This window comes from Maylandia zebra, linkage group LG20 (assembly GCF_041146795.1).
Source record: "Maylandia zebra isolate NMK-2024a linkage group LG20, Mzebra_GT3a, whole genome shotgun sequence".
NCBI lineage: Eukaryota > Metazoa > Chordata > Actinopteri > Cichliformes > Cichlidae > Maylandia > Maylandia zebra.
Window position 1 is genome coordinate 24372080 of NC_135186.1, and position 27808 is coordinate 24399887.

The 27808-nt window shown below is 41.5% G+C and overlaps 2 protein-coding genes across 4 annotated transcripts; one reads left to right on the forward strand and one right to left on the reverse strand.

The window, feature by feature from the left end:
• Window positions 1–4424: 4424 nt before the first annotated feature.
• Window positions 4425–20625, forward strand: LOC101476403 (uncharacterized). 2 transcript variants are annotated; one of them, XM_004546097.3, is made up of 4 exons: window positions 4425–5086; window positions 11613–12534; window positions 12738–13040; window positions 16356–20625. In XM_004546097.3, exons 2-4 carry the CDS (start codon window positions 11691–11693, stop codon window positions 18374–18376), a joined length of 3168 nt encoding a protein of 1055 aa, XP_004546154.3. In that variant the 5' UTR covers window positions 4425–5086; window positions 11613–11690; the 3' UTR covers window positions 18377–20625. The 2 variants fall into 2 exon arrangements, with proteins under 2 accessions (XP_004546154.3, XP_004546153.3); XM_004546096.3 differs by having other exon boundaries at window positions 4426–5086; window positions 11616–12534.
• Window positions 20626–20650: 25 nt separating this feature from the next.
• Window positions 20651–27765, reverse strand: LOC101478839 (cytosolic sulfotransferase 2-like). 2 transcript variants are annotated; one of them, XM_076878536.1, is made up of 8 exons: window positions 27496–27765; window positions 25086–25224; window positions 24851–24979; window positions 21569–21669; window positions 21358–21484; window positions 21169–21266; window positions 20906–21080; window positions 20651–20822 (listed from the first exon to the last, which is right to left on the reverse strand). In XM_076878536.1, exons 2-8 carry the CDS (start codon window positions 25222–25224, stop codon window positions 20710–20712), a joined length of 882 nt encoding a protein of 293 aa, XP_076734651.1. In that variant the 5' UTR covers window positions 27496–27765; the 3' UTR covers window positions 20651–20709. The 2 variants fall into 2 exon arrangements, with proteins under 2 accessions (XP_076734651.1, XP_076734650.1); XM_076878535.1 differs by lacking the exon at window positions 27496–27765 and adding an exon at window positions 26394–26635.
• Window positions 27766–27808: the final 43 nt, after the last annotated feature.

Consider the following 27808-nt stretch of genomic DNA (forward strand, 5'->3'; position numbering starts at 1 on the left):
CGCACCTGATCTACAGAGAAGTTTGGGAAACCTGTTGTCATATCAGATTCCCAGATTAATGCATGATACTGATGAATTATAATTATACTACTGAATTTTCTCTCATATAGGTACATTCATAGATTTTAATCCGATACAGTACAGAAGCTTTGGCACACTTGTATAGTTAGTAGTTTATACCATAATTGTATACATAGACCTAATTCACCTGTGATTTTATTTAATTTTGCAGGTTTTGTCCAGATGGTTATAAATCAAAACTAATCTTACAGCAGGAAATGATTAACCACAGTATAAAAAAATATGTCATTTGAATATAGACATTTCAAGTACACATATACTATTAAGAATATTTTAAAAAATGTGCGTAGCAGTGCTGTGAAAAGTCTCAAGCCACCCCTCATTTCATTATATTTTGTTAGGAAAATGATTGGAGTGATTTACAGAAATGGGCAAATGTGGAAATTTAGTATATAAGACAAAAACAGGGCTAGTATAATTCTAACTGAACTCGCTGTCATTTCTTTAAGTAGTCTTCAGGACTAGTTCTGCAACATTTTGTGTACCATGCAGGTTTTTCCACTTTGGAAAAACAACTGCCTGGAGGGACAATAAATCTTTTGTCCAGTATAATGACCATTTTCCCGAAGCCTTCGTTACTCACTATGTTTAATGGACACACATTTTTGGCCAAAGGAACGTGACTGTGTTGAAGATTTCAGTGCATCTTTGTGAGGTGGATGGAAACATCGTCGTATCGTACTGGCACACTTTTATGTTTGTCTGAGTTGATGCTGGACGATTCACGTTAGCAAACACTGCACTGTTTTACTTAGAGACAAGCTCTTCAGCGTCTGCTTTGCAGGACATTTGAGCTTTGGTGTATATTTGTCTTTTTCCCCTCATTCTTAAGGAAATGACTTTCAGATATCATCAGCTATAAATGTGTTTGGAAATCTTTGGAAATTTTATGCCAGTGGCATTTTTTGCAGATTTGGTGAGAGAAAATTTGCAACAAATGATGTGTTTTTGTAGCAGATTGTTAGTAACAAATTGAAGAAACTTTTTTTCCCTGTTTGCTAGGTTTTCTGTTATTTGTAGACACAACACTGGTTCATTCCAGTTGAGTTTTCTGTGCTTTAATGATTCACAGGTCAGTGTTAAGTGGTTTAACAACTACAAAACATTCCTCTGAAAATATTCAGGTACAAAACAAAAGCGAAAACCAAAAAAGGTGAAAAAGCAGCTAATGTCTAAAGAAAAACTTTGAAATACTCTGTCTGAAGAACTATTTTTATTTGAGCTCTGATTCTGTTTCTCCTCTTTGTGAGCTCAAAAGTGGTCTCTGTGTGCTTTACCTCCACATTTTCTGTCTCCCACTAAAAGTGATGGATGTTATTATTTCTGATTAGTAACAGGCAGTATTATATAACAGTATCTGACAGACTAGCTAAACTGGATCAAATTTAAAGAGAACTGTGTTGATTTACTAGATGTGGTGTAATCTAATGCTGTTGGATGCAGCTGTGATGGACAGGATAGCAGTCCCCACATGGAAGTCTGTTTTGGGGGCCCAGAGATGGGGAGATTATTCTTTAGAGCCTAGACAATCTTATGGGTGAAGGGAAGCCACAGAGAGAAAGACTTTGAGCAGCAGTGTTTTAGATCTTAAGCTTTTCTAACTCATGAGTGTGTGGATGGACGTTAGCATATGAAGGTGTTGGCTGTTCTTAAAGAAAGAGGCTTATTTTGTGGAGAAAATTAATACTTTCTACCATCTGATGGGATCTATGCTTGGCTTGCTGCGATTAAGGTTTAATCCCTTATAAATTGGGAGGAAGAAACAGGTTGTCTGCTTCAGGGTTATATTTCAGCACCCCTACCAGTATCAATTCAAATGACTAAGTGGAACGTATTCACCACATTCCTGTACAAAGGTGGTATAGAAATATGACCCACAGTATTTATGGGTGTGGGGTAGCAGGAGCTTTATGTGTGGTTTACTGTTTGCCATTAAAGGCAAGTTAAATTAGTGAGGTTTAAATACAACCCTCCTCTGATTGTATTTAATGCCCACTCAAAATCTCTCATATGATTTAATGGCTTCCAGCTCCATATACATGTAATCTACATGGTTTGCTTGTTTTAAAGGAACAGATGTTGTGGGTGTAAGCATAGTCATGCAATTTGGGTCATTTCTTTCTCCGTCAAGGGAAATTATAATTATTTAACTGAAAATGAGAACATGTTTTTTCAGAGTGGTTCTCGTCTTTGTGAGGAAAATCAGTAATGTGATACTTGTATAAAAGCAAACGTAGAGGTATGTCTTAAGCAAATAAAATCTTCATGTTTAGACAATTCAGGTGAAGATGACAACCACGACCACACCTGGCAAGTCTTCTGTGTCAGCTGCTATTAAATGCTTGTGAATGCTGTGGGTTAATGTCTAATGGGGAGAACCATTGAAAAGACACTTCTTGTTGGGGCATGCCTTTAAAAAAGAAGAAGAAGAAACTTTCAGTTTAAACTCAACATGATTATGTGAGAAACCGACCTCTTATGAACACCCCTGAGGTCCCGCCCGTTCAAAGTTCAGACGAGAGAAAGCGAAAGCATCTAGGCATTTTTTTTTATTTGTTGACATACGCAACATCACAATGATAGAAATACATCTTTGCTAACAGGAATACCACAGCCTCCATATGAGCCAGAAAAATACTGCATGAAAGTAGCAAGAAACATGAAAAACTCATATGTCATGTTGAAAGAAAAATATGAATACAAATGTACCTGAATTTCAATTTGAATTTCTTTTTAAATAATCAACAATAAGTAAACTCCTTATAATACCTGTAATGACATAAAATTGGTATGAAAATATTTTAGAGAAAACTGTTTTTTTAAAAACGTATTTTTTTATGTGCCACCCCAGAATTTGATCGCACCCCTGCTGTGTAACCAAGGGTGGAAATTATAGCATGGCCAAAGAGGTTCATTATGTAAATATGTGATTATGTAATGATGAATAATTATTACATGCAGTTAAAGTGACAAACTGGCAAATTTTGCGGGGTGTACCCTGCCTGCCTTCCATGACAGCTGGGATAAGCTCCAGAGATGGACTCCCACTCATATACTTTGCAGTGGTTTGGTCCACTATAATTCCCTAATTCCTTACTTTGAAAGCTGTAAACAAAGAATGTGTAAGACACTGTTATTTACTTTTACTTCTAGTAGTAAAATGACACACATTTACTCTTGTAACCACACTATATTTTATTAGCTCCATTACAGGGTAGCTGTGTCTCCTAATGCGTTTTTATGGAGGCAGGTGGTCTGTGCACATTAAAATCAAATTTTCAGCCAGTTTCCAACTGCTTTTGTTTGCTTTTTATATTTTTTCAAGTTTTATTTGTTATTTTTAATTCCCGACCTGTTTGTTTGGACTCCCTAGTGCCACCTGATTGTAAAAAATTCTGGAAACACCCCTGGGTCCCCATGTCTGGTAGGAAGTGAAGTAAATAATAGAGAAGGTGACAGACCCAATAAGAATATATTATATTGGCCACAAGTTATAATAAACGTGTGAATTTAATCCCTTACTTACATCGGCAACACTCAATTCAGGCTATATAGTACTCGTGAGACGCAAAAAATACCTGCTGTACTTATATTCTAATCAGGCTGACACCCATTGCCTAATCTTCTATATTTGGTTGGTGCTTTAAAGTATGCAGGGTTAGGTTACTCATTCCCTACCTGGATTAGATATAATCCAGGTAGTGTACAATAATGTGATAACAATGCAGAAATGTGTGTGCGCCACCTGTCCAACCCTTACGTGTCTCCTGCTTGCTCAGTAATAATGTAATGGCATTAGGAACAATCCTCTGAGCTGCACAGGATATTTTAGGACTCAGATGTACTGTCCAGACAATATAGCGAAAGTGACAAATACACAGGTGATTGGGAATGAGACCTGCTCCTAAGCAGGATTAATGTCTGCAGTAAACTTGTCAACTTATGTCTGTGTTTGGTCTCAGTCACCGCAAAGCTGCAGCCTCAACAGCATGTCCAAACTAGAAAATGTTTTGTTTGTGCAAGAGACAATCGTGCACGCTGGAAAAGGTCACAGCATGGCAAAGTGGTGCTGTGTTTCTTTAAAATGCATTCCTTACACCAAAATAATATTTCTGTCTGTTAGATCATGAAATGCCATTAGAACGGGCTGCTGTGAAGGGCTGTAGGGTCTGTATGTTATGTATAGGCACAAGAGAGAGAGACAATCAGGCGAGGGGTGGGTGAAGGAAAGGCACTGAGCCAGGGTGCAGCACGAGGAAACTGTATCAGCTTGGCTCAGGCTGGCTTCCTCCCCTCTACAAAAGCCCGGTTGGAGGGCAGTGAAGAGGAGCTGGAGGCTAGAGTTTCAAGCACCGAACTGACAGTCCGTACTGCACAGAGAAATGTCAGGTGTAGCCTCACCTGTCCACGCAAATATGAATTTGTTTCCACTCCTCTTCCCGGCCACTTTATCGGCTAGGTTTAACGCATAACAGCCAATTTTCAGCTATAATCCAAGGAAAAACCCCAGAACCTGGATACTACAGCAAGCTGTGTGATGATGTCAGTGGCAGTGTCGTCATATTTCCACTGGGCATCGTCTAAACACGCTGCTTTGTAAAGGTAGACGGGGTGACAAGGAGCTCAGGTTCAGCTGCGCGTCCTATTGCTATTGCGTAACAGGCGTGCCAAGCGGAAGGTTGGCAGGTAGGCAGTCGTGTTTATCCGCTTTTGAGAGAGGAAAAAATGAGAGGGAGGGAGCGATCTGGAGAGAGATGGAGCAGTCGGAGGGGGCGTACATCTCCTCAGTCGCTCGTGGCTAGAAAGCTGGCAACGATACAACGCTGCTGAAAGGCAACCTCTCTTTGTGCCCATAGAGGAGCGGTTTGAACCTCCACCGCCGGCGGTTGTTATCCTGCGTGCGAGGTAAACCCGGACGACACCTTTGCTTTCACTTCAGGATGTCCTAGTCCTGATAGCCCTGCCGCAGCGGACGCCATCGACTCGGAGCCTCGCAGACCCGCAGGTATGTTTGTTTGTTGCTTGTAACGGACAAACCCTCACGGTAACAGTTATTGGTTGACTGCTATGCGGCTAGACGTCTTTGCGCAGTGATATGCGTGACGCTGTCTCTACCGGTGCCGCGATGTCAGCCGTTGGCTCGGGTTTACAGGCGAGCATACGCTGCACGTTAATCTTTGCCCTCTACCTGTACCTGGTTTCCTCTGCGGTACTGAACTTTATGTGCGAAGTTAGAGGGAGTACTGCCTTATCACCCCCATCTCACATCGTGTAAGAAAAAGCGGCAGTTTGGGTGAATTTTGCCAATTAAAGCCATTCGCGACCGCGTGTCCCCGCAGTCAGGACGGCAACGTGACGTCGTTACTACTGCTCATCATAACCAACAACATGAAATATATACAGCTGGTCTTAAATCACCCCTATCAAGTAATAATAATAATAATAATAATAATTGGGACGTAAAAGGAAATTGTTTAGGCTCAATAGGCAGTAAGCATGCAAAAAGGCTGTTTTCTTTGGTGACACAGCAACAAGTGGAGTGCGCCCTGTTATCTCTTTATTTGTCCCTTGCTGCCAGGTGCTCGACATGTGTTTTTAAGTGTGTTTACACAGGATAGCAGGCTCGTCCAACAAAGCCATATGCGCAAAAGCGCTGCGGCCCTAGTTTAGATGGTCTGGATTCACACCCATGCCTCATCGGGATTTAAGTGGAAGGTGAGGAGGAAGAAGTGGAGTGCGTCTTTCAATGAGCTGCTCCAGAGTGCTGGTGGATGTAGTCGAGCAGAAAGAAATGCAACAGAACTAATTTTCAAAAAGGAACCAACACACAGAGGGGGAAAAAAGGCCTATCCTTTTCCAAAGAAGCTCCATAAAGACAATAAAGCCCATAAAAGGTGCGCTATAACTACAAGTAGTCACTCATATTCGACCAGAGAACTTTAAACAAGCAGGACAGTTAAAACATCCCATAATTATACAGCCCTGAACTGTCAGCCTTTTAGAAAATAAGGCATAGCTTAAGATATTAATGAAGCATTCATCCCAGAAGATGATCTGCCCACATCTCTTATTTGGGTCTTTATTATCTGTGGGAAGATAAAAGATGCAATAAATGTTTTGTAACTATAAATCAAAAATGTCCATGCAGATGATAGCTGCTTACATTATTTTGCACACAGCCTGCTTGCAAAACTCAGTAATTTGCCACGCAACACAGTTTTATTGCATGCATGTAACAATGTGAGTGTCTGGGGTTTAAGTAAAGCCGCGGTTCAGTAAAAGGCCAAGAGTTTATGACTTGCGATGCCTGCAGTTGATTTTCCTGAAAGTGTTTTGCGGCTTGACACGGTTTGGCAGTGATCTTAGTCTGTCATCAGACTCGCTATCTTTCAGGGCGTGTTTAGTGTTTAACGTGTGAGTGCTAATTTGAAATTAAGGTTCCTCCCAAGTTGTGAATATTTGTCCAATCTGGTTGACTTTTTCACCATTATCACCTCTCAAATATTAATATTGGCAATCTGTGTTTTATTTTTGTGTATCTAGATGTGTCTCTTTGTATGTGTGGAGTGCGGTTTGGGGCCTTAGCCTTTATGCCTGACCTTCAGCCTTTGATCTGTGGCTCGTGTGAAGGCGTAACATGACTCAAAGATGTTGTGGGGCTCAGCAATTTTAAGCGGGACATCCGCTTCAACTGGGGATCAAAGACATAGGCGATTGGTTCAGGACCCTCTCCTCCTCATATAGCATGTCTATGGTGTGTGGTCGGTTACTCTGCTGTAGTTTAGACCCCCCCCCCTCTCCCCGAGAGAAGCATCTTTAACAGGCTGTGGTTTGCATCAAGAGATAAATGGATGGTGTTAGTCTATAATGTATGTAAAGAGTTTGGTCATGGCTTTAAATGTATCAAAATAGTTTAAAAAGATCAGTTTAGGGACTTTTTAATAAATAAATTTTATGTGGTGGCAAGTTGAGAGTTGTTTGTAATCCATATGTTGTTTCAAGGTGAGGAATTTTTTAACGGTCAAACCAGCGACCTCCCCCACTTGTTGCATACCAACGTAACCACACTTACTCCCTCTTTCATTTCCCCCCTCTGACTTTTTCTCTCTCTGTCTCACATACACACTAATTCACACACACTGCTTCACAGTCCTACTTCTCCACCCACCAATATGCAGTACAAACAAGTTATACATCTGTAGAGTATGCTGATGTGTGAGCAGTTACACAGTGACACACCAGTCTTTGGTTATTCATTCAGCCTCTTTCTTTCTTTCTTTCTACAAGTTACATTTTTTTTAAAGTTTTCTTCTCATGAGATTTTCATTGGGAGTGGCCAGTTACCAAGCAAATCTGAGATGGTTTGGGTATATGCAGAGGAGGGATAGTGGCTATATTGGATAATGGATGTTTAATACTTTGCTACCGGACAGGGGGAAAAGAGGAAGACCTCAGAGGAGGTTCATGGAGGTAGTGAAGGAGGACATGCAGAAGACTGATGTGACAGCAGAGGATGCTGAGGATAGGGTAAGATGGAGGGAGATGATTCGACCCCTGAAGGGAGCAGCTGAAAGAAGAAGAAGAGGGTTTTTCCAGAACGAATCATAACAAAAACGTTCATTCTTGGCTGAGTTCTTCTCTGAGGATGAACGCTTCACTGATAAGTAAGCCTTCTTCACAAGACGCTCACATCAACACTGAATGTTACAGGTCAACTAAGATATCAGAGATCTTTGTCTATAGTTGAGAGGTCTACCTATACCGACATAGATGTAGCACAAGTGATCGTATCTTCACATATAAACAGATTGAGACTATGTTTGATTTTAAGCCATACGAATGGCAGTGGCAGTAAGCTCATTCCATTTTTTTCCACTAGCGCCACAGGGAGGTTGTATCTGAAATATCTTGCCAACTAATGGATGGCTTGTCATTAAATTTGACTTATTTTCCCTTTTAGACTTATTTGGGTTCAGAGATGACCCAACAAACAGCCTGGTTGCTTGAAGGTATCAGTTACTGAGAACAAAAACATTTTTTTTCTTTACAAATCTTTTCAGAAGAAGTACGAGCCAGCATGAAAGACTATCACCTAAAACAATCTACTCTAAATAAATAAAAAAATGTGATTTGATTTGGAAAAATTCAAGTAAACACAAGTGCAAATCAGACCTTGGTGTTTGAGTGCTCACTTTCAGCACTGGACAGTTATCTATACTCTGTCCCGATGAACACGTTGCATTAAGAAGTATTGAAGTGTGATACCTGACAAGTGCACATTAGACTGAAAGACACAAATCCTTCTGTTCACAGGCTTACACTGAAATGTCCACTCAAATCAGTGGGAATGTTGCTCTGCCAGACTGTCTTCAATCTGGCAGCAAGTGAGAGAGAACATAAGCAAGAAAGAGGGGGATTCTCCAAAGACTTTAATGCTCAAAGCCCCCGCCCGGTTCCCTACACAAACTTTAAGCAGTAGCTTGCATTGTAATACATTACTGTAGACGTGACATCACAATTGCAATGGTTAGTAACTGATTAGTAACAGCTGTTGTAGTACTGAATCATATGATTGTATAACCAGCAGGTCTATAGTGTGGGCAAGCAGTTTACAGTAATCTTCAGATTGTTGCATGCTGCTGTACTATTGGATATATAATCCATGGGCATTTCCTGCTCTGGACAAAGCACACATTGTGCAGGAAAGCGTGACGACATCTACACACCATGCTCAACACAGTGCAGATGAAATACAGAGTGATGTGTTCTGTCTGTGGCCCCCGGGGGCTGAACACGATAAAAATACTCAGACCATGCACACGTCTGCCTTCCCTCCATGGACAGTCACAGAGAGATGCACTGTCTTATTTGTGTATGTGTGTTGACTGTGTGTTAAAAATGGGCTAAGAGGATGCAGTATTCACACTAGCCCGGAATTGATGATCGCACTGATCTAGGCTTTGTGGAGTATGTGCTTGTTCGTAGGCTTCGAGGAGGTGTCTTTCTGCTTAAATTTACTCCACTCGTATTAGTTCAGTGGAAATTCCTAGTCACGCTGCTCAAATCCAGTGAAGGAGAACATTTTTGGAGAGCCGCTTCAGTGTGTGTTACTGTGTTCTTTTGGATGATGTGTGGAGATGAGATTAATGCTGACAGCGTTTCAAATACAGCAGCAGAATGTTACTCCCTCGCCACTGAAGCCAAATGCCATTTGAGACTCATTATTCTGTTCTGCTTCCCCTCATACACACAGACTGACACATGTTGGTTTGCTTTTAGATCAAGATAATGGTATGTTTACTAAACGATATGTGGTAATAGTCAGGTTGTTCATGTTCTTGTGCCAGAGATTGCACACCTGCCAGTTAACCTCAGAAGAAAGGTGAAGTAGGATCAGTTTCTCCACATGGCTTCCTGGATAAATGGCCGTGTCAGCTCTCCATAACAAACCCGTTAATCCTGAAACATAGTTTCTGTGTGACTCTCTTTTTTCTCAGATATTTATATCCTTACTATCGGCATTCACTCAATCTTAGTCTAAATTTTACAGCTCTCACTGCTTTTCTCAGTCTTAATCTTGTCCCGGACCCCTTTAACTGAGGCATGTCCAAAGTCCGGTCCGGGGACCAATCACGGCCCTAGGTCAGATCTTTTATGGCCCCTCGATTTTCAGACCATGTGTTTTATCTAAGTCTCGTTTAAAATTGACCTGAGATACTGATATTCAGCGGCTTCACTGAAGTTACAGGTATTCCCGACAGCTTGATCTTTATGTTATTTTCTCTCCATATGTGAATGAAAAGTACATTTTTTTTGTTAAGGCTTAAACTCTCCTGATCACCGTAATGACAGCTCTTGTGTTATTGAAAATAAATTGTATTTATGCTTCCAAAAAGGCAAGAAGAATTGTTGGCCCCTGGGTGATTTTCCATTAATAAATATGGCACCCTTGGAAAAAATTTTGGACACCCGTGCTTTAACTTATCACGCCATCTCCCCTCCTGGCCAAACTCTTTTTGAACCACTTTCCTATCTCCACATTCTTACATCTACCATCTTTTTTCCCCCCACTCATCGCTCTATTGTTAGGACTCTCTCAGTAACCCCTTTGCTAAACCAGCTCTGGTTAAATAAGGGATAAAAAGAGAGAAAAGAAAAGGGGGGGAAATTAGAGTTGGCCAAAATCTGACAAGACAGAGCAGAAGAGGTGGGTGAGACTAGAAAGAAAATAAACAGAGACTGCTGTGAGTGGGTGGAGATTGAGATCTATAAGCACTTATGTTACCATACTCATTGACAGTTTTTTCCCTTCAGAAGCTCCCGTGTGAGAAATTGTGTTTTGCAAAAGACCAGTATACGTTTCCTCACATATCAACAGTGTGTTGTCTCACCCGTGGTGCAGACTCACACATACTTATACACATTTTCCGTACACTCACACAGATTACTCATACACTACATATGTTCATGAACACAAAATGAACGTCAGCTGTGGAGCTGCAGTAATTCCTCTGAGACCTAAACATTGTGCCTGTGAATGGACCCTAGGTGATTCATCAGCAGCAGAATGAATTCCCCCATAGGCACCGATGTCTATTTTCTGTACTTTCCCTCCTAACGTTTCAGCAGTAGTGTCCTGACTCTCATCCCTGAGGTTGTCTTCTGCTGTGAGTCATAGGTAGAAACTGGTGTGAAGGGAGATTTATATAAGTAAGAGAGAAAGAAAAGGGGTGTTTTTTTTGGACAAGAGCAGCTTGTTTAAGGGACGTGCCTGCCAGCTGTTTGGCAAGATGACTCGTAGGATTGTGTAATCCTCAAGGGCCTGGGGGTTTCTACGTGTCACTGGGCTCCCTGAGCTTCACCACACTCGGTGTTACAGCTGTCAGCTTCTGGCATCCACGGCTTAAACATAACAGCAAATAAAGAAAGCAGAGTCCTGATGCTTGGACCGAAGATTATTAAGGAGAAAGGAACTGATACTCTCCCCAAAGAAGTATCAGTTTTATGGAACAGCTAGTGAGGACAAAAGTTAACAAGTCCATCTGCCACGCAGTAAAACCATCTGTGACTTGATTTTCTTTTCTGGCTCGATCGTTTTAATGTGACTTGTTATATAACTTACAAGCTGAACTTATGCTTTTATGTGTCCCATGTCCTCTGTAACCATACACCTTACCACACCCTGTGTGTCTGCTGTTGTCATGCTCCTAAAACAGTGGGAGTTTCACCGACCTACCTTCTGAATCAGTACAACAAAGGCTACAGCACATAATCTTTAAATCAGATATGACCAAAAATTCTTGCTTCGCAATTCCTGTTATGACGCGCTTCAGACCTCTGCTGGTAAATCAGTAAGAATACTGGAATCGCCACTCAGAAGTTAAACCTTTTAGAATGATCTGATGCAATATAAGTAGGTTTTGAAACACCTTTCCCGCACCTGTGTGGTGTGTCTACATATTCGCAGTGCTTCATATATCTGTGCTTGTGTAATGTGTTCATGAAATTAACACAATTCCTGTTTTTCTCAGCAGAAACGCAGTGAAAGGATGGTGTGACAAACAGACTTCCAGAGGAACCAGTCACTGCTCAGCGCTCAGAGGGAGACCATGGCTCCCATGTCCCTCATGCTCCTGGTCTTGCTCACCTCCATCATCGATTTTGCCGATGCTCAGACCGTCATCGGCTACTCCTCCTCCTTCTCTTCTCTGGACCTGCCTAGCGATTCTTCACCTCCACCAACCAAGCAGACTCCTCGTTTCTGGCCATCTTTGCCTCCCAGGGGACGCAGTGATGTGCCCATCAGAGTTACAGGACAGGACAGGTTAACAACTACAAATACAGTGGAGCAGAGGGAAAGACTCCATCCATCGGTGACACAGTTCAACCGCCCTCTTCAGTCTGCCCTTCCCACACAGAACCTTAGCAGTGGACTAATTGTAACCCAACCAACTGCCTCTAGGCCCAGAACTGACACAGCCAGTTTAGCATTCAGCAGGGCTTTCAGAAAGGGAGTTGCCACTACAAAAAGCTCAACTCCACCTCCACTTGCGTTGGACTCTGCCGAAGTGGCTGAGCCTGCAGGTGATAAGACAGTGACAGGAGCGAATCCAAAGGAGGAAGCAATTAAAGAGAAGCAGGGTGTTGATTCACAAGGGTTGGGATCAGGTATTGCTCCAACAGTAATGTTTGTGAAGGAGGAATCACCCGATCCTCTGTCAACAGTTGATGATGAAATGGCACAGTATCGACCGCAGGCACAGACCGCGGCCTCTAAAGTTTCTGATGTAAAAACTCCACCACTGGACAGTCAGACCGTGAAGCCTCACCTGTTTGCGTTGACAACCACCAGCACAACCAGAACCACTTCTACAACAGTAGCGAGTGAGAAAGTGATGACCCCACTGTCCTCTGTGGTAACGCAGCAGACACTTAAGACTGTGCAATTAAAAGGTGAGAAATCGAAAATGCTTGGTTGTTACATGAGAATCATAATCATGATTATGCTAGTTAGTATTAAGATTGGGATCATTTACTGAATCAGTTTATCTCAGTTATCTTGTTTTTAACAATTGTTTGAAGCCTTAAATGTAACTGAATTTAAGTTCAGGTAAGGGGTTAATGCTCGATGTGTTTCCTTTCCTGGAAAATTCTAGGTGAACTGGGACCAAACACTCCTTCCACTGACAGAGTTACTCCAAAGCAGGACTCTGATGCTGAGATGTTACCCCAACCAACATCTACCGTGACTGGCTCTATTGCTAAACAGCTCCAGCCTGGAGCACAGCCGGTTACTACCCAAAGCAAGAACAGTTCGCATTCAAACACCACAAAACTACAAGTGACAAATACTTCTACACCCAGTGTGCTTCTTTCTGCCAAATCAACAACTCAGCTCAGCAAAACAGTACAGCGAGGAAGACATGCTGCAAGCACAACAGTGCAGTCACTGAAGATAGGTAAGAAACAAGAGCCTTGTGTTCTCTGTTTCCTGTGTCCTCTGGTAATTCAAAATGGAATTATTTGTGCAGCTGGGACTTTTTTACTGGAAGAATTTAAAAAAAAAGTCTTCAAAGGAGGGGAAAAGTAGACACACGTTTCCATGGAAAGTGGGGTTGTAATGTGTGGGTAGACACAGCAAGGGAGGTGAGAGAGCAAGCTTAAGAGGGGGTGGGCAGAATTTCAGCCAGGCAAAGAGATAAGAGAAAAAAAAAGGAAGGGGGGGGGGGCAAGGGCCTAAAAAAGAGACTATTGGGAATACCGATGAGAGAGTAGACGGTGTGGGTGAAAGCAGAAGAAAGGTACTGGCATAGGAAATGCAGGGAGTGGAGATGGCAATGAAAACCAGATGCAGAGAGGAAAGGGGATGAAGGGAGAGGAGATGAGGAAAAGTAAATGGAAAAGGAAAAGCTTGACACGTGGGACACATGACCCAGTCTCTTAGATACCGTAAGAATAACATCATTATGACTTTTAAACAGCAGGACTCTCCTTCAGAGCACCTTTAAAGGAAGCGCACTCAGGTTTTTGTTCTGTAAGCATGAGCCAACTCTTTTTCTTTTCAACATTAGCTTACGTTGGTTCAGCCAAAGCCATTTGGCCGCTCCTTAACCGTGACATAATGGGCAAGGGTCCGAGGTCTGTTTTGCTCTTTCATACTCAGTCATGACAGCGGTAGCAGCTGCTGCGCTCATAATAAAAAGCAGAACACTGGCTAGTTCTATCATATGAACCTCAGTTCGTGCACGTACATTAGACCTGCAGAGATAACCTGATGAGCACAAACAACGATGCACTCAGACTCAAAACCCATCCGTATATCAAACAGTAACGTTAACTACCATAATGAACATGCTTACAGTTATGTACACACACACACTGGGAAGCTCCTCGAAGGAAATTGGCTAGTTAGGCTACAGCACAAGTGCGTAAATGAAAACTTCACCATAACTGTGTTTCTAGTGATTATCGAAACTCCATCAAACTCCGTCTCTCAGGTGGAGAAAGGGAAGACTGAAGTGAGAATCCTTCTCCCATTTACTTGCAAAAAGGATTAAAAGTAAAATAGATTTTAAGACTTTTTTAGTTTACAGGAGAAAACTGATCTGAAATGATGATAAAAATGTTGTGTTCACTGTTTTGCAGCCACTCCTTTTCCCATAGTTGTGTTTGGAAATATACCTTTTTTGAACATGTGAGTCATGTGATGATAAATTTAGGCAGATTTGTCATACCAAAGCATTAATTTTAGGTACGCTGTATATATTATCAAGTAGTTCCTGAAGTGCTTACTGAAACAGGAACTACCACAACGATTATTTGTGTTCTTTGTGTCTACATACCTGACTGGGGACTGATTTTGTCAGCACAGTAGATTTTCAGTAGTGCAAGATGCAAAAAAAACTTCATAAGTGTGTGCTTGAAATTAAAAAAACAAAACAAAACTCCTTGCCATAGATTCTTTTTAATTTCTAACGTATCTGTATCTTCCTTATACGAGGTATCTTTATCCGGTGTTCAAACATAAAATATTCCCAAAGGTGGGTGTGGTCCGAGAACTCACAGACTTCTTGGCCTGCGTTATCCAATCACATGGTGGTCTCCAGTTATTTTTCACCTCATTTCAACATGTGGACATATGAAGCCATGTTGGCAGTGCATATGTGAAAGAGGAAAAAAAACTCAAGGGCAGGGGTAGGTTTAAATGTATCCAGCTGTGTAATGTGATCACAACATCTGGAATGTGTCTGGATCTCGCTCCTGTTAGAAAAAAAAACTAGAGGAAAGTAAAACATAGCTTTTGTATAAATAAAGAAGTGTGCCTGTGATCTGCATGCAATGCTCAAGTATGCAAAGCATTTTTGTGTGTGTGGTGTCTGCGTGCGTGATAAAATGAGGCAGCGAGGGAGAGGAGTGAGTCATTATTTAGTGTGGCAGTTTTATGGTTGTCTTCTACAGGGTGAGGGCGAGCTTAAAGTCTTCCAAGCAGTTGATGGTTTGAGTGTTTTATTGTATCGTTCCACCATCCATCAGATTTAAATGTGTGTGAAACAACTCCACATATTGTGTATCTTTGCTGTCTTTCTTAAATTATTTCTAAATTGTTACACATGGTAGTATTGTTACTGTGATATATGTACATAAGTGGCTTCCAAAGACCTCGGCGATGAATGAACCTTTGGTAATGTTGTTGTGTGTTTCAGAGTCATTCCAGGAGGAAAAGGTGGAGTGTATTGAACAAACAGAGTGTGTGTGAACATGACAATATTAAAGAGAGAAAGAGAAACACAGACAGAGATGTTATATTGCCAAGATGTCTTGTCTCATTAGGTCATTTTGCATTGTATAATACTTTAAATGTGAACAGCAGTTTCCCTGGATCATACATGTATTGTGACACATCACTGAGTTGCATAACACAGATGTCCTTGTTAATTACATAATCTAATCCAATTAAGTCAGACAATTGCTTCCCGGTTATTCAGAGGAGCTCTTTTGTTAGTCAGATACATTTACAATATAAACAAGAGGATCGGCTTGCAGTGCTGTTCACATAGAATATTAGGGTTTTTGGGTGATTGACATTTCATCTTTAAAACTGGTTTTAGAAGAGGTGCCTTGTCTTTGGATTCCATATTTATGTGCATTTTTACTAAGCGATATGCAGTCTCTAGACTTCTGTTTTTATACATGAACACTTTGTTATTTCCATACTTAGAAACAGTTATACATCTGATGGTAGTGAAAAGAGAGATGAGAGTGACACGAAAACTGATGCTAATGCAATGGTGCACAGGCGATGTTGCTCCTCACCTTCTGGTAACCCTGAATTGGATAAGCAGCTGAGGAAGTGATTTCAGAGATTTTGAAGAGAGAAACGTGGCGCTCAAAAGATCCTGATTTTAGGAGATCTCCACAACAGCCAAGATTTGAATAGAGGTAGAACACCCAGGACTTTTTTATTATATTGGATGGTGATTCTAAACAAGCAGTTTTTATGATCTGGAGCCTGGAAAATAAAGTTGATTTGATTTCACAGTTTGGCGTATTTGAGTAGATAGACCTTGGACAATGCACCTCTGCAGAGCTGATTAGGTTACTCTGCACAACTGAAAGGTCTCAGCTGTCTAGCTCATGACTGTGGTGGTGAACTAAACCCCTCTAGTGGTTGTCCTAGGTTCTACATCTGTATTAATATCACTTCAGAACAATATAGCATATTTTGTGCATTTCAGCATTTGAAAATCAAAACACTGTTCTTCTTTTTTTTCTAGGGGTCTCTTCCAGTCTTACAGCGAGTGTTGTACCAGTCATCCAAACACGGTTTCGTCCCACATATCAGAATGGTATTATTCAGAAGAACCACTCTCATCAGCTATCGAGGAACCCTCACTCAGCTCCTTATTCCACTTCTGATCCAGCTCCCTCTCCCAGTGCCAATTCCTCACCTAATGCCACACTTCTTTACTGGGGTGATCTAAGCCGGACACTTGCTTTCGCCTGGGAACTTCACGTCTACGGATCTGCAAGCCTCTTCCTCTTGCTGTTTGCTGGAGCTGCTCTTGGCCTCACACTGTCCCCTGGCGCAAACTGTCCTCATCGTGGTGCTCTTGCACTGGCCAATGCTCTGCTGTTTCTGGCTGGAGGCCTCAGAGCAGCTCTATTTCTCATTGATCCCTATGGCACACGAAAATTCCTCCCTCGCCCTGCAGTTACAGCCATCTACAACCTGCCTCTGCACCTCCTGGTATGGACACATGCTGCCCTGGCGCTGCTGGCACTGAGGGTGGCAGGAATAAGTGCGTTACCGCCAACCATGGAGCGGCCTCCTCTGGTGGCTGTGCTGACTGTGTTGCAGTGTACCCTGCTGCTGGCAGCTGATCTGCTCTCCCCAGCCCTCTCTCCTGTGGTGCCTGTTACCCTACAAGTCCTGTCTCTGTGTTGGGGTCTGGGTCTCTGCCTGGGCTTTCTTTGCTATGTCTTCCCACGTATACGCTGCCCTGCTGTTCCTCAAGCCGGAGTTTCCGAAGAGGTACGGAGAAAGGCTTGGACAGGGAGCAGGAGAATAGGAGTGATTCTGGGAAGAGTGCTGGCAGTGTGTGCAGTTCTTGGGGCTTTGTGTTTTGGGTTGCATGCCCATGCTATCTTGTGGCTTTATGGACTGTTAGGTGACTGGACACGCTTCAACTGGGGATGGTGGCTAGTGCATTTCTGGGCCCGACTCCTGGAACTAGCCTGGGGGTTCTCCCTGCTCCTCCTGAGCTCGTGGGTGTTCTGGAGGCCTCAGAGTTGCCGTGGAAGGGAAGAAGGTGGCCAGGATGGAAGAGCAGCAGGAGACCTGGCATCCCCTAGTGATTCTGCAGGCTCCCCTCAAACACACACCTGCTGGTCCAAGATAGTCCAGAGCCTGAAGGGTAAGCCCTGCAGGAAGTCTGACAGTAATGGCGTAGGAGGAGGAGGAGGTGGAGGAGTAGGAGAAGTGCCTAACAACTGGGCTGGCCAGGAGCGTCCTGGGGCTGATATCAGCAAGAGTCTGATTAGAAATCAGAACCATGAGCAGGCCGTTTCACAGCCACTTGTCAAAGACAGCAACCGGGGACGGAACCATAGGGGCCACTCTGCAGAGCGAGGCACATCTGACGGCTCTACTGGCTCCCTCCTAAGACTGCAGACGTTTGGCCAGCCTCCACAGCGCTCGGTGAGCGGCAGCCTGGATCAGGATAGGGATACTTCCCTGTCTTTCTATGAGTTTGACCTGCGGCCGCCCTCCCCCATCGACCTGACCCGCAGCATCGATGAGGCTCTGCACAGAGAACACCTGCTTGAAGGAGGGAGCCTGTTTCATCCTTTGAACCAGACCTTACAGTCCCCTTCCCCAGGCTCAGGGGTCAGTCAGGGGCCCTGGCTCCGCAGGAACAGTGATCCTCAGTTGCTCTCAGAGAGTAGCGAGGCTCCAACAGAGTCTTCCATGCCACTGGGGGGAAGCATTCTCAGTAGTGTACCCAGTAGGCAGGTGACTGCTCCCCCAACGCCATCCCACCAGGGTCACAGATGGGCTGGAAATGGGACAACAAGTGTCCCTTCATCAGTGTCCTGTCCTGTGTCACTCCGTCCCTCCAGAACCTCAACGGGGCATTTGGGAGACGATGGAGTGGACGACACACGACCGTTTATCACCCCAGACTCTGAAAGTGTGCGAGGGAGAGCTGCGAGGCCAGTGGGGTCACGCAGTTACCTGGAAGTCAGTCGACATGACGATTCTGCCAGTGTCAGCAGTGAGATTATTGACCTATGAGCCTAACCTTGGACATGAGGACCAAATGACTGCACATCTAACGCATTCATTTAACAGGAACTAATCCTAACCAGGGATGCTGCAAATATTGGGATAATAGTATTATTAAACTGTGTAATAATACTTTTTGTCAAAAGAGTGAAAATATAAAAACAAGGATCTGGGTGACAAACTTAAAAGGTGTCACCTAGCTGCCTTTTGTCTTTGTTGATCAGATTAGCTGTTGATTAGCATAATTTATAGACAAACAGCACGCTCACTTTCCCATCTGTCTATCTTTTTCTTGTCTGTTTAACACTGGTATGACTTCAAGTACACTGAGAGCACACTTACATACAATTCCTGAGAATGGCTCTTTAGCAGGTCCGTGCTTGTGACTGGCTTCAGACTTGTGAAGCTGATGAATTTAATCTTTCAAGAAAGTAAGTAGATTTAGATATTCAAGTTCTTGCTTGGAAACATTACTTTAACAGCGTTAAGTTTAAAGGGTAAAAGACAAATGATGCTCCAAGTGTCTTTGTGTCCTGTTCAAATGGTTTCTGCAAAAAGAAAAATACATGACTGCATATGATTGCTCATCAGTTCGATTCCTTTACTAGAGTTTCTTTGCTGTCTTTCATATTTCAGTTTGCTTCGTGATGTAAAGTTGTGCCATACGTAATCAAAGTTGGTTTCTGTGCTATTATTAATGGTTTTATAAACCCATTATTTGGGTTAATGGTCTCTAGCATCTTAGCATTATGACTCAGCTGCAGATTACTACATCTAAGCTCTTAACTTGCTGCTGCCATCATTGTACTTGTCCAGTTTGCCTTGTATTTTAAAACCGGTTACATAAAGAGGCAGGCGATAAACAACAGCCAGAGACACAGCTGCGGAGCAGACACCTGCTAACATGTGTTCCTGAGGTTTTTAGCTGTTGATCAAATTGACAGACTTTAAATATGGAACTCAACTATGATGCATTTTGTTGAAGGACAGAGCTTTGCAATCAATAACCATGCTTAACGTAAGCCTCTCAATAAAAAGCTGCATTCAGTTCAATATGTTTGGTATCTAATTACATGCTTCATAGCTTTGCAGGGCTGCAGCACACAAGACCGGCTTAGCATGAACCTCAGAATTCCTATAGTTAGGCCTGACTCAATAACGGAGCACTTAACCCCAAGCCTGAGCACTAGACTGAAGTATTTTATTACTAAAAAGGAAAATATCTTTGAAATCTATGATGTATAAGCAACAATGTAAATAGTTATTTTTGATGTTTCATGAATAAAGGTGTATTTGAAACAGTTATAGTTGTTACTGTGAAAGACAATCTAAGTGATATTGCTTATGCGTCTGAGCTGTGCAGACAGTTTTGCTATTTCGACGTCAGATTGTGGCCTGTTTAGTACATGCAGAGCTGTGACAGCTGATGCTTGACTGCAGATGTTATGTTAAGGACTTTTTGGGCTATGCTCAGAATTTAAAAAAGATGGAGGTTTAGCGAAGTGTACAGTTGACGGTCAGGATCGGTTTGATTTTTTATTTTATTTCAGCTTTTCCTGTCGTTAGCGGTGACAAAATTATTGGGGGGAAAACAAACAAAACAAAAACAACATTTTGGTGAAATCATATTTCGTCCATTAATTCATTTGAACTGTTTCTGATCCCAAAAGATAGCCCAGTGGTTCCCTCTGAAACTTGAACGGTTTTGCTCCAACTTGAGATATACTTTATTATAAATGAAACTTACAGATTTATCATTGTGATTCAGTCTTTGAATGTTGTTTTGAATATGTGAGGATAAAGTGACATTTTGTTTTGCATTATTTGGGAAGAAACATAGTTACTCATGCCTCTGTTCCTGATTAGAGCCAGTCCCTTACTTGTTTTCCGGTTACCTCAGGGTGACTTGCAGCACCTCCCAGTGATGTGAGACGCTTGACTTATATAGTATTTACAGTACAATGGCCTTTTGTTGCTGTCTACATTCCAGTGAACCTGTATAATTTTACCGTATCATCTCTCGCCATTACCGCCATTACCTATTTTACTTCATGGCAGCCGTGGTTCCTCCAGCAACTGTAGTGTTGTCCTACGGAGCAGTAAGTCCTGTAGAAAATGTGCCCCTTTTGGTCTTTAGCCATTTTGCAGAAGTGCAGTGTTAGCGTCATCTGTTTACTTTGCTCACTGAACTTTTGTTCTCGTATTTCTTGCTGCATTTTTTGTTTGAATTTAAATAAAAATGATAAAACTCAAACCCACCTTTGTTATCATGTTTTTCTTTATTTTTACTTGCATATCTAACACAATGGCAGATATACTGTTATACTGTTCTGTATAATCACCTACAGAACAGTACGAAATTGAAGATCAGTGTTTTTCATCTTCTTCTTGTAGTCCTCATTAAACTGTTCATCCTGCTGTACAGTGAAGTGATTATTCCAGTCGCCAACCCTTCCTGAAAATAGAGAAATTAGGAGCAAAGTTAACATCTCCTCCTTCACCTTTCAGCAAACAAACTTACAGGCGAATGTACCCGACCTTTGCGCATGAAGGGGGAGATTTTTAAATCGAAGACTTCATCAGCGGAGCCATTCACCATCTTGTTGTTCTTCATGTTGTCAAATTGAACTTTTTCTGTGACTTGTTTCTTCAGCTCTGTGGTAGGAGACAATCCCAGGAATGAGCAGATGCGGACGAGTTCTTGTTCAGTATCCTGCAAAAATAAAACAAAAAAACAAACCCACAACCCCTTATTATGTGTTTATGTCCACAGCCTCACAGACAGTAACTTCAACACTCACCTCAATCAGGTCCTCATAGAACAAATACAGGATATTAGAACAGGTCTGTTTCTTCTCCCACCATCCTCTTACATGTTCGTACCAGGAGCCAAACACCACTGACAGATGCCAGAAGACAAATCATAAGTGATAAAATAACCTTTCGCATTTAATGTATTCAGTCATTCATGCTTATGGTTTGTCACTCACTTTTTCCCTCCATGAATCTCTGGAGGAAACTCTCCCAGCTGCCAGGCTCTGGCTGGACCTTGTTCATGCGATCAAAGTGGAAATAGGATACGGCACTGTCCTTGGCATTACGAGCCACATAGATTATCTAAAACCGGAAAGAAATGACAAACAAACACTGAGAAGATTGTCTCCGTGAATCGTACCAATAGCTTACTTGTGAGCCATGTACCTTGGAGTTCTGCTCCCAGAATGATTTGGGAAGGAACTGAACTGGTAGGTGTGTCTTGATAATGCGTGGAAAGCTGGTTAATTCATTCAGCACATCCACTCCTAGTAAAAGAGATCATTATGTTAGCGGAACGTCACAATGACATTGATCTATATCACCAATATTACAGTCACCAGTTACTTTGCCAAATACACTTTACTATTATTAGGTTAGAGCCTAGTTTGCCGTCAACTGTCTAATTATTCATGATACAGATTGAACGAGGTACTAGAAAGATTCCTCAGAGATTTTGGTCCATATTAATACATCCCAAAGGTGCTCTATTAGACTGAGTACTGGTGACTGTGAAGGCCTAGTCCTAGGCCTTCATGGTCAAGAAACTAGTTTTATATGATCTGAGCTTCATGACAGTAGCCATCAGAAGATGGGTAAACTTTGGACATAGACAAAAAACAACAAAAAAATACTCTGTTAGGATGCCTGGGTCGTTGACCCAGGGTTTTTGAGTTTATTATATTATTTATCATTTCTAGTCTTTGGTTTCTTTGTTAGAGTTCTGTCTTATGGTTTATGTCTCTGTGTTCGCTAGTTGCTCTGTCTCCCCTGTCAGGTGTATCGCCTTGTCAAATTCGCGTCTCTGTGTTATGTTTCCTGTTTTACTTTGAAAGTCTGTCTCATGTATATGCGTCTGGTTTTGCTTCCTTTGTCTCGTTAGGCCTGATTTGCCCCAGCTGTGTTTCCCTCCTGTTACCCATTCCCTGATTGCTCCCTCTGTGTATTTATGTGAAGGCTGCACACAGCTGTCACATAACAGATACTTGGTGTGCTCTTGTGCTTCTGTAGCACATCTGCGCCAGGGTTGGATGCGTTGTCAGGGGCGGACCTAGAAGGGTGGCATGGGGTGGCAAGTGCCACCCTAAAATGATCCCTTGCCACCCCATTTTTGCATATGACAGTGTTGTTTATTAAAATAAGATAGCATTAACACTTTGAGCATAGTTACAGTCAACAGTGAATATAAATGCTAAAACTGAATACATTCCATAGTGTTCCCCCCTCCACCATTAACAAATGGATCAGCCCATAGCGGGACTTTTTTCTTGTTTTCAGTAGCAAGCATGCTTATGATTGTGCCAGAGCACATTTTGAACAACACCATGGGAATTTCGCTTTTTACACAGGTGGTTGGATGTTACACTCTGGAAATGGAAGGAAGGTGAGTGTTATTAACCCTCCATGGTCCACGAACATGCTGCACCTCCAAATCACATGACTATTTTAAGCTGACATAGCAACAAGCTGCAGCCATGCTGAGTCTCTGTTTCAGCCCAAATTGAAAGTTCGGACTTCAATGCAATGTTTTTAAATTTTAATTACAGGCCAGTAAATCCAGAGTTATGATAATATATATAAGCCACGCTTTTTTCTAAATACTGTTGTCACGTTTTTGTGTGTGTGTGTTTTAAGCGTTTTGTAAGGACAGCGCGAAAACAGTAAAGAAAGGGGAAAAGCCACCTCTTTCCTATTGGTGGAAAAATGTACCATGTCGACCAATTTAAAAAAAAAGTCAACACGTGGGATTTGGTTGTTTAGGAAGAGGGGAAAGTTTTGGGAGTGACGGTAACAACAGAGCTAGCGAGTGAGAGATTTTAGATGTGGGAGATTTGTGATGTTTAGTGTGGAGTGTATACTTAGTGTGTTGTGTTCTGTTGTGTAGTCGTTTTGTTTTGTGTGTCGGTGAGGGCACTAATGAATGTCACAAAGACACATTTGTAAACACTGTCACCAAGTAGAAAACCAGCGGAGTGATACACCTCCTGTTGTCAGGCCTGCAGGTTTATCCCTGTTCTCCTCTGTCTTCTGGTGGACAAACTTATTTTTTACTGGCACACATCATTTGTGGGGCATCTTATTGTGACACCTGATTGTTCTCTCATTTTAGTTTTAGTAATATTTTTAAATGGTTCCATAAAATGAAAAAAAAAACAGCAGGTGTATTGGCTGCATTTTTAGATAAATAGTTGTATATGTTTACAAAATGTACAATTTGTATTTGCATTTCAAGTTATAAAAATTTACTCAACATGTCTGTGGTTTTTTTACAGTAAAAAAATACTACTAGGATTTTAAGTTCTTTGTGTGATTTCAGATCAGTAATACTAATGCAGTATGTCAGTGAAAAAACAACTAAATTCAGTTGAGCGGAAGAGATACCAAACAAGGCAAGGGGGGAAAAAAATAAAATGAAACAATCTGAGGGTGAAATACAAACGCAAACTCAAAAGGAATCAAAAAATGCCAGTTGTATTTCAGACCTCAGTGGATTAATCCAACAAATCATGAAAAATTAGGTTTAAATTTTTGTTCATGATAGTGCAGATTTCTGACATTTTGTGTAATTTAAGCTGTAACAATGTGATTGTTTTCTAACAAAAAACAGCGTAAAACTAAAGTTAGACTTGTGTTTGTAAATGAACCACCCATGTTGTGTAGCTTTCTGGATTTTATACTCATTGGGCTACATATTTATTTATTATACAGGCTGTACAGTACATAACATCAAAACTCACATGTTTTATGTAACTAAAGTGTGTAATCATGTGGGCTACAGACAATAATTAAGTTATAGACTATATTTATATGAAAAACGTGTATACTTACTGCATTTGAATCATTTGACCATATGTAACCACCTGCATATGTGTTTGGGGGGGGGAAAGGCTTTGATTTTGCCACCCCATTTGATTTCTTTGCCACCCTAAGAAAATTTCTCTAAATCCGCCCCTGTGTGTTGTGTGTTCAGATACTCTCATACTCTCAGCTTGCCTCTAATGAATGGTTGTTTGAGTTACTCTTTGCCTTCCTATCTGCTCAAAGCAGAATAGTGACTCTCCCCTGACTCCTGGCAGCAACAAGGTATTTTCACCTAGAGAATTGCAGCTCACTGGATATTTTCTCTTTATTGGCTCATTCCCTGTAAACCACAGAGACAGTTTTGTGGGAAAATCCCAGTAGATCACTATTTTCTGAAATACTCTGAGATACCAGTCCATCTGGCACCAACAACAAAATCACCCCCCCCCCCCCTTCTGATGCTTGACCACGTCTACAATCCTAAATGCATTGAGTAGCTGTGATGCAACTGACTAATTAAATATTTGAGTTAATAAACAGCTGCACAGCAGCAGCTGTACCTGATAAAGTGTCTTTATTAGAGTGTCTAGAGTTTATCAGAGTGTCTTTATTATGCCTGTCACACTGTGAGCCTTTAAAACAACTTGCCTGAGGGGTAACCAGACATTTGTATCTCCAGGAATGGCACTCGTTCATGGAGTGGGACTGAGCCTTGACGCTCAGGTGAAGTCTGGCCAAAGTACAAAAGGTCCAGGATGTAAGACACCCATGTGTTTCCTCAGGAATTAAAAAAAATTGACAGAAAAAACATAAGTACTTCCTCAAAGATGCGAACAAAATGTGTGTGTGTGTTTTTTTTTTGTTTTTGTTTTTTAAAACCTACCTGCTTTAGGGTAAGACGCTAAGACGATATCATCTGGTCTTGCTCTGAAATTCTGGACGTTTTCCCAGTTGTCAGTGAAGTAATTGGTCATGCAGACTCCATGGAAGTCAAATAGTGTAGGTCGTGATAGTGACTCCATCTTTTTTTTTTAAAAAAAAAAAAGAAAAGAAAGAAAACCAGCGTTTGTTTACCATCTACAGACCAATTCAGAGCAAATTCGACAACACTTTGTTCCTTGTAGCCACATTACAGAAAACAAAGCTTACTAAGTTATTGGAAACGCCCTTTAAAAGTAAAGTATAAGGTTTGACTCAAGGACAAATAGAAAGTCTGTGTGTGTGTGTGTTTCTCTGTGTTTGGATCTATTTATTTTATTTTATTCCTTTTTTCCATTTTCATTCCTGTAAAGTATAAATAAATATGGGTTCTGATCTTATCACACCAGAAGAATGCATGTTTGATTGATTGATTGATTGATTGATTGATTGATTGATCATACTTTATTCATCCCGAGGGAAATTGGGTTAAGGCTGCCAGCCGTGCCAGCGCCATCTTACCCTTCCGACCATACATACATTACACAAACATCACATGGGTTAGACAGGTCAGAGAGGTATAACAATGGAAAATACACAACATGAGGAAAGACGAGGAGAAAAAAGAGCTCCCCCCAGACTGAGCTCCAACAGGGAGATCAGTTTGAGAACAGAAAAACAAAACACCTCAGCGCATACAAAAAGCACATGACTATCAATACACCGTAGAAACACAAGACAAGCAACAGGGACGGGTAAAGGGTAATAGAGAGCCGGTGTAGACAGCGCATTGTGCCCATCCAGGCAAAATTTAATGGTGAAAAATGAATTAAATTATCAAATTAATTAACTGAATTATTAAGTATAAGAATGCATGTTTTTCCATTTTGTAGAGAATGAGCATCCTCTACTCTGAAACGCTAGGGGGAGCTGGTCGACAGTATGCACGTCAGCCAGAAGCCTGGCTGCAGACCCCATAACCATTACCGTTAAGCCTTGATTACATACCGCACTATGGAGGCAAACTGGAAAATACCACTGGGGCCGCTTACATCGAGGGTTAATGGGAGGATTAGTACGTGCAAAGTATTTAATGGATATTTGGACTGTACCCCCGGGGGCGTCAATTTGGAACCCTTCATAAAGCCTTTTTAAAATACCTCCCTATAGCTATATTGATCCAAATATGAAACGTTTACTGTGGACTAGGACTATTTTACTAAATATACATATGTGTGTAGAAAAGAAGACAACTTAAACTCAGTAACCATACTGCTGCAGACGTCGGGGAGGGGGTCCTTGGAGGTAGATCACCAGTAACAGCGGATCCGCGAATCTCACCTTACTCCAATAAAAGTCAGTTTTTTTCCGAGTAAAATGGTCACTGCACAGAAAGCTGCTAACTGATTGTGATCCTCAGTTCTCCATCATTGTGGCTCTTTACCAAAACAGTCAACCTCTTCTTCCAAATAATGAGACAGAGCTGTTGTGCAGATTCCGCAGTCCAGGAAACACCGGGAGGAAGGTGCAAGGAGACTAACTTTTTTCCCTCTTTAGTCAAACTTTATTTAAAACATATAACGGTGGTCATGTCCCAGCAAACTAAATATGGGGCAAAGATATGTTTACGTGAAGTGGGACATTATTATATTATTCGTGGTGGCAGGTAGCCTACTGTAGCAGGAAACAAGATAAAATCAAACAAAGTCTGCAAGTTAAGTTTGGTATTGATCGTCATTGATCATAGACAAAGGCTTTTCACATGTTTTCTTTGATCATTTTCTAACGTGAACAGTTGGTTTAAGTTAAGTTGGTTCACCATGTTCAGCTGGATGCAGTCACGTGGGGTACTGTACTTACTTTTATGGCTGCATTTGCAACGTAGACTGGTAGGGGCAGATAATATTTAACCGAGGAAGTCTGCCTTCAGGAGATCACCAATTCGCTACTACACTTTATTCAACTGGTCAAAAGCTGGAATTCAGCTGGAAGATCCCATTTATACAGCTTGTTATCTGACCTACAAAGCCGTAGATTTCATTAGAGGATATGTGCAATATGACTGTAGATTATTCGTTAAATGAAAACAGAACTATTAATCAAAAAGTATCTAACACCTTCATTCATATTGTTTGATTTCACTGTGATTGTTTGTGTAGAAAAAGGTTATTAACATAAAATTTCAAGTGCACAACACACACATGAACATAGCGATGAAAGGCCAACACTATTATGATATGAGGTGCCAACAGTTTTATTGTTCAATTACAGAGTTTAAGGGTCACCATAAGATTTGCTTTAAGTCAAATTTAACAGACTGTAAATTATGTATTTAGCCTTATGTAATTTAGAAAAGTAAATAAGCGTTAACTCACCTGCAGTTCTCTTTATCTGTGCTCTGCTCTAATAAACAGTCCAAATTCAACTTTGTACCTGACGCACTGCAGCTTAAAGCAGATGTTCAGTGTTTCCTTTGCCTTGCAGGATGTGACAGAGTTCAAAAAGTACTATGAACCATCTGCACCACTCCAGGGAAATATATTACAAGTAAGACTATTCACGATGGGAAGGATCGCAGACTATCTACTGATTCAAAATGAATTTAGCTGTTGCTCTTTTTGCAACAGAGGAGCAATGAACATTAAAACGTCTGTGAAAATATTTTGTAGCGTGAGAAAATTTGTTTTG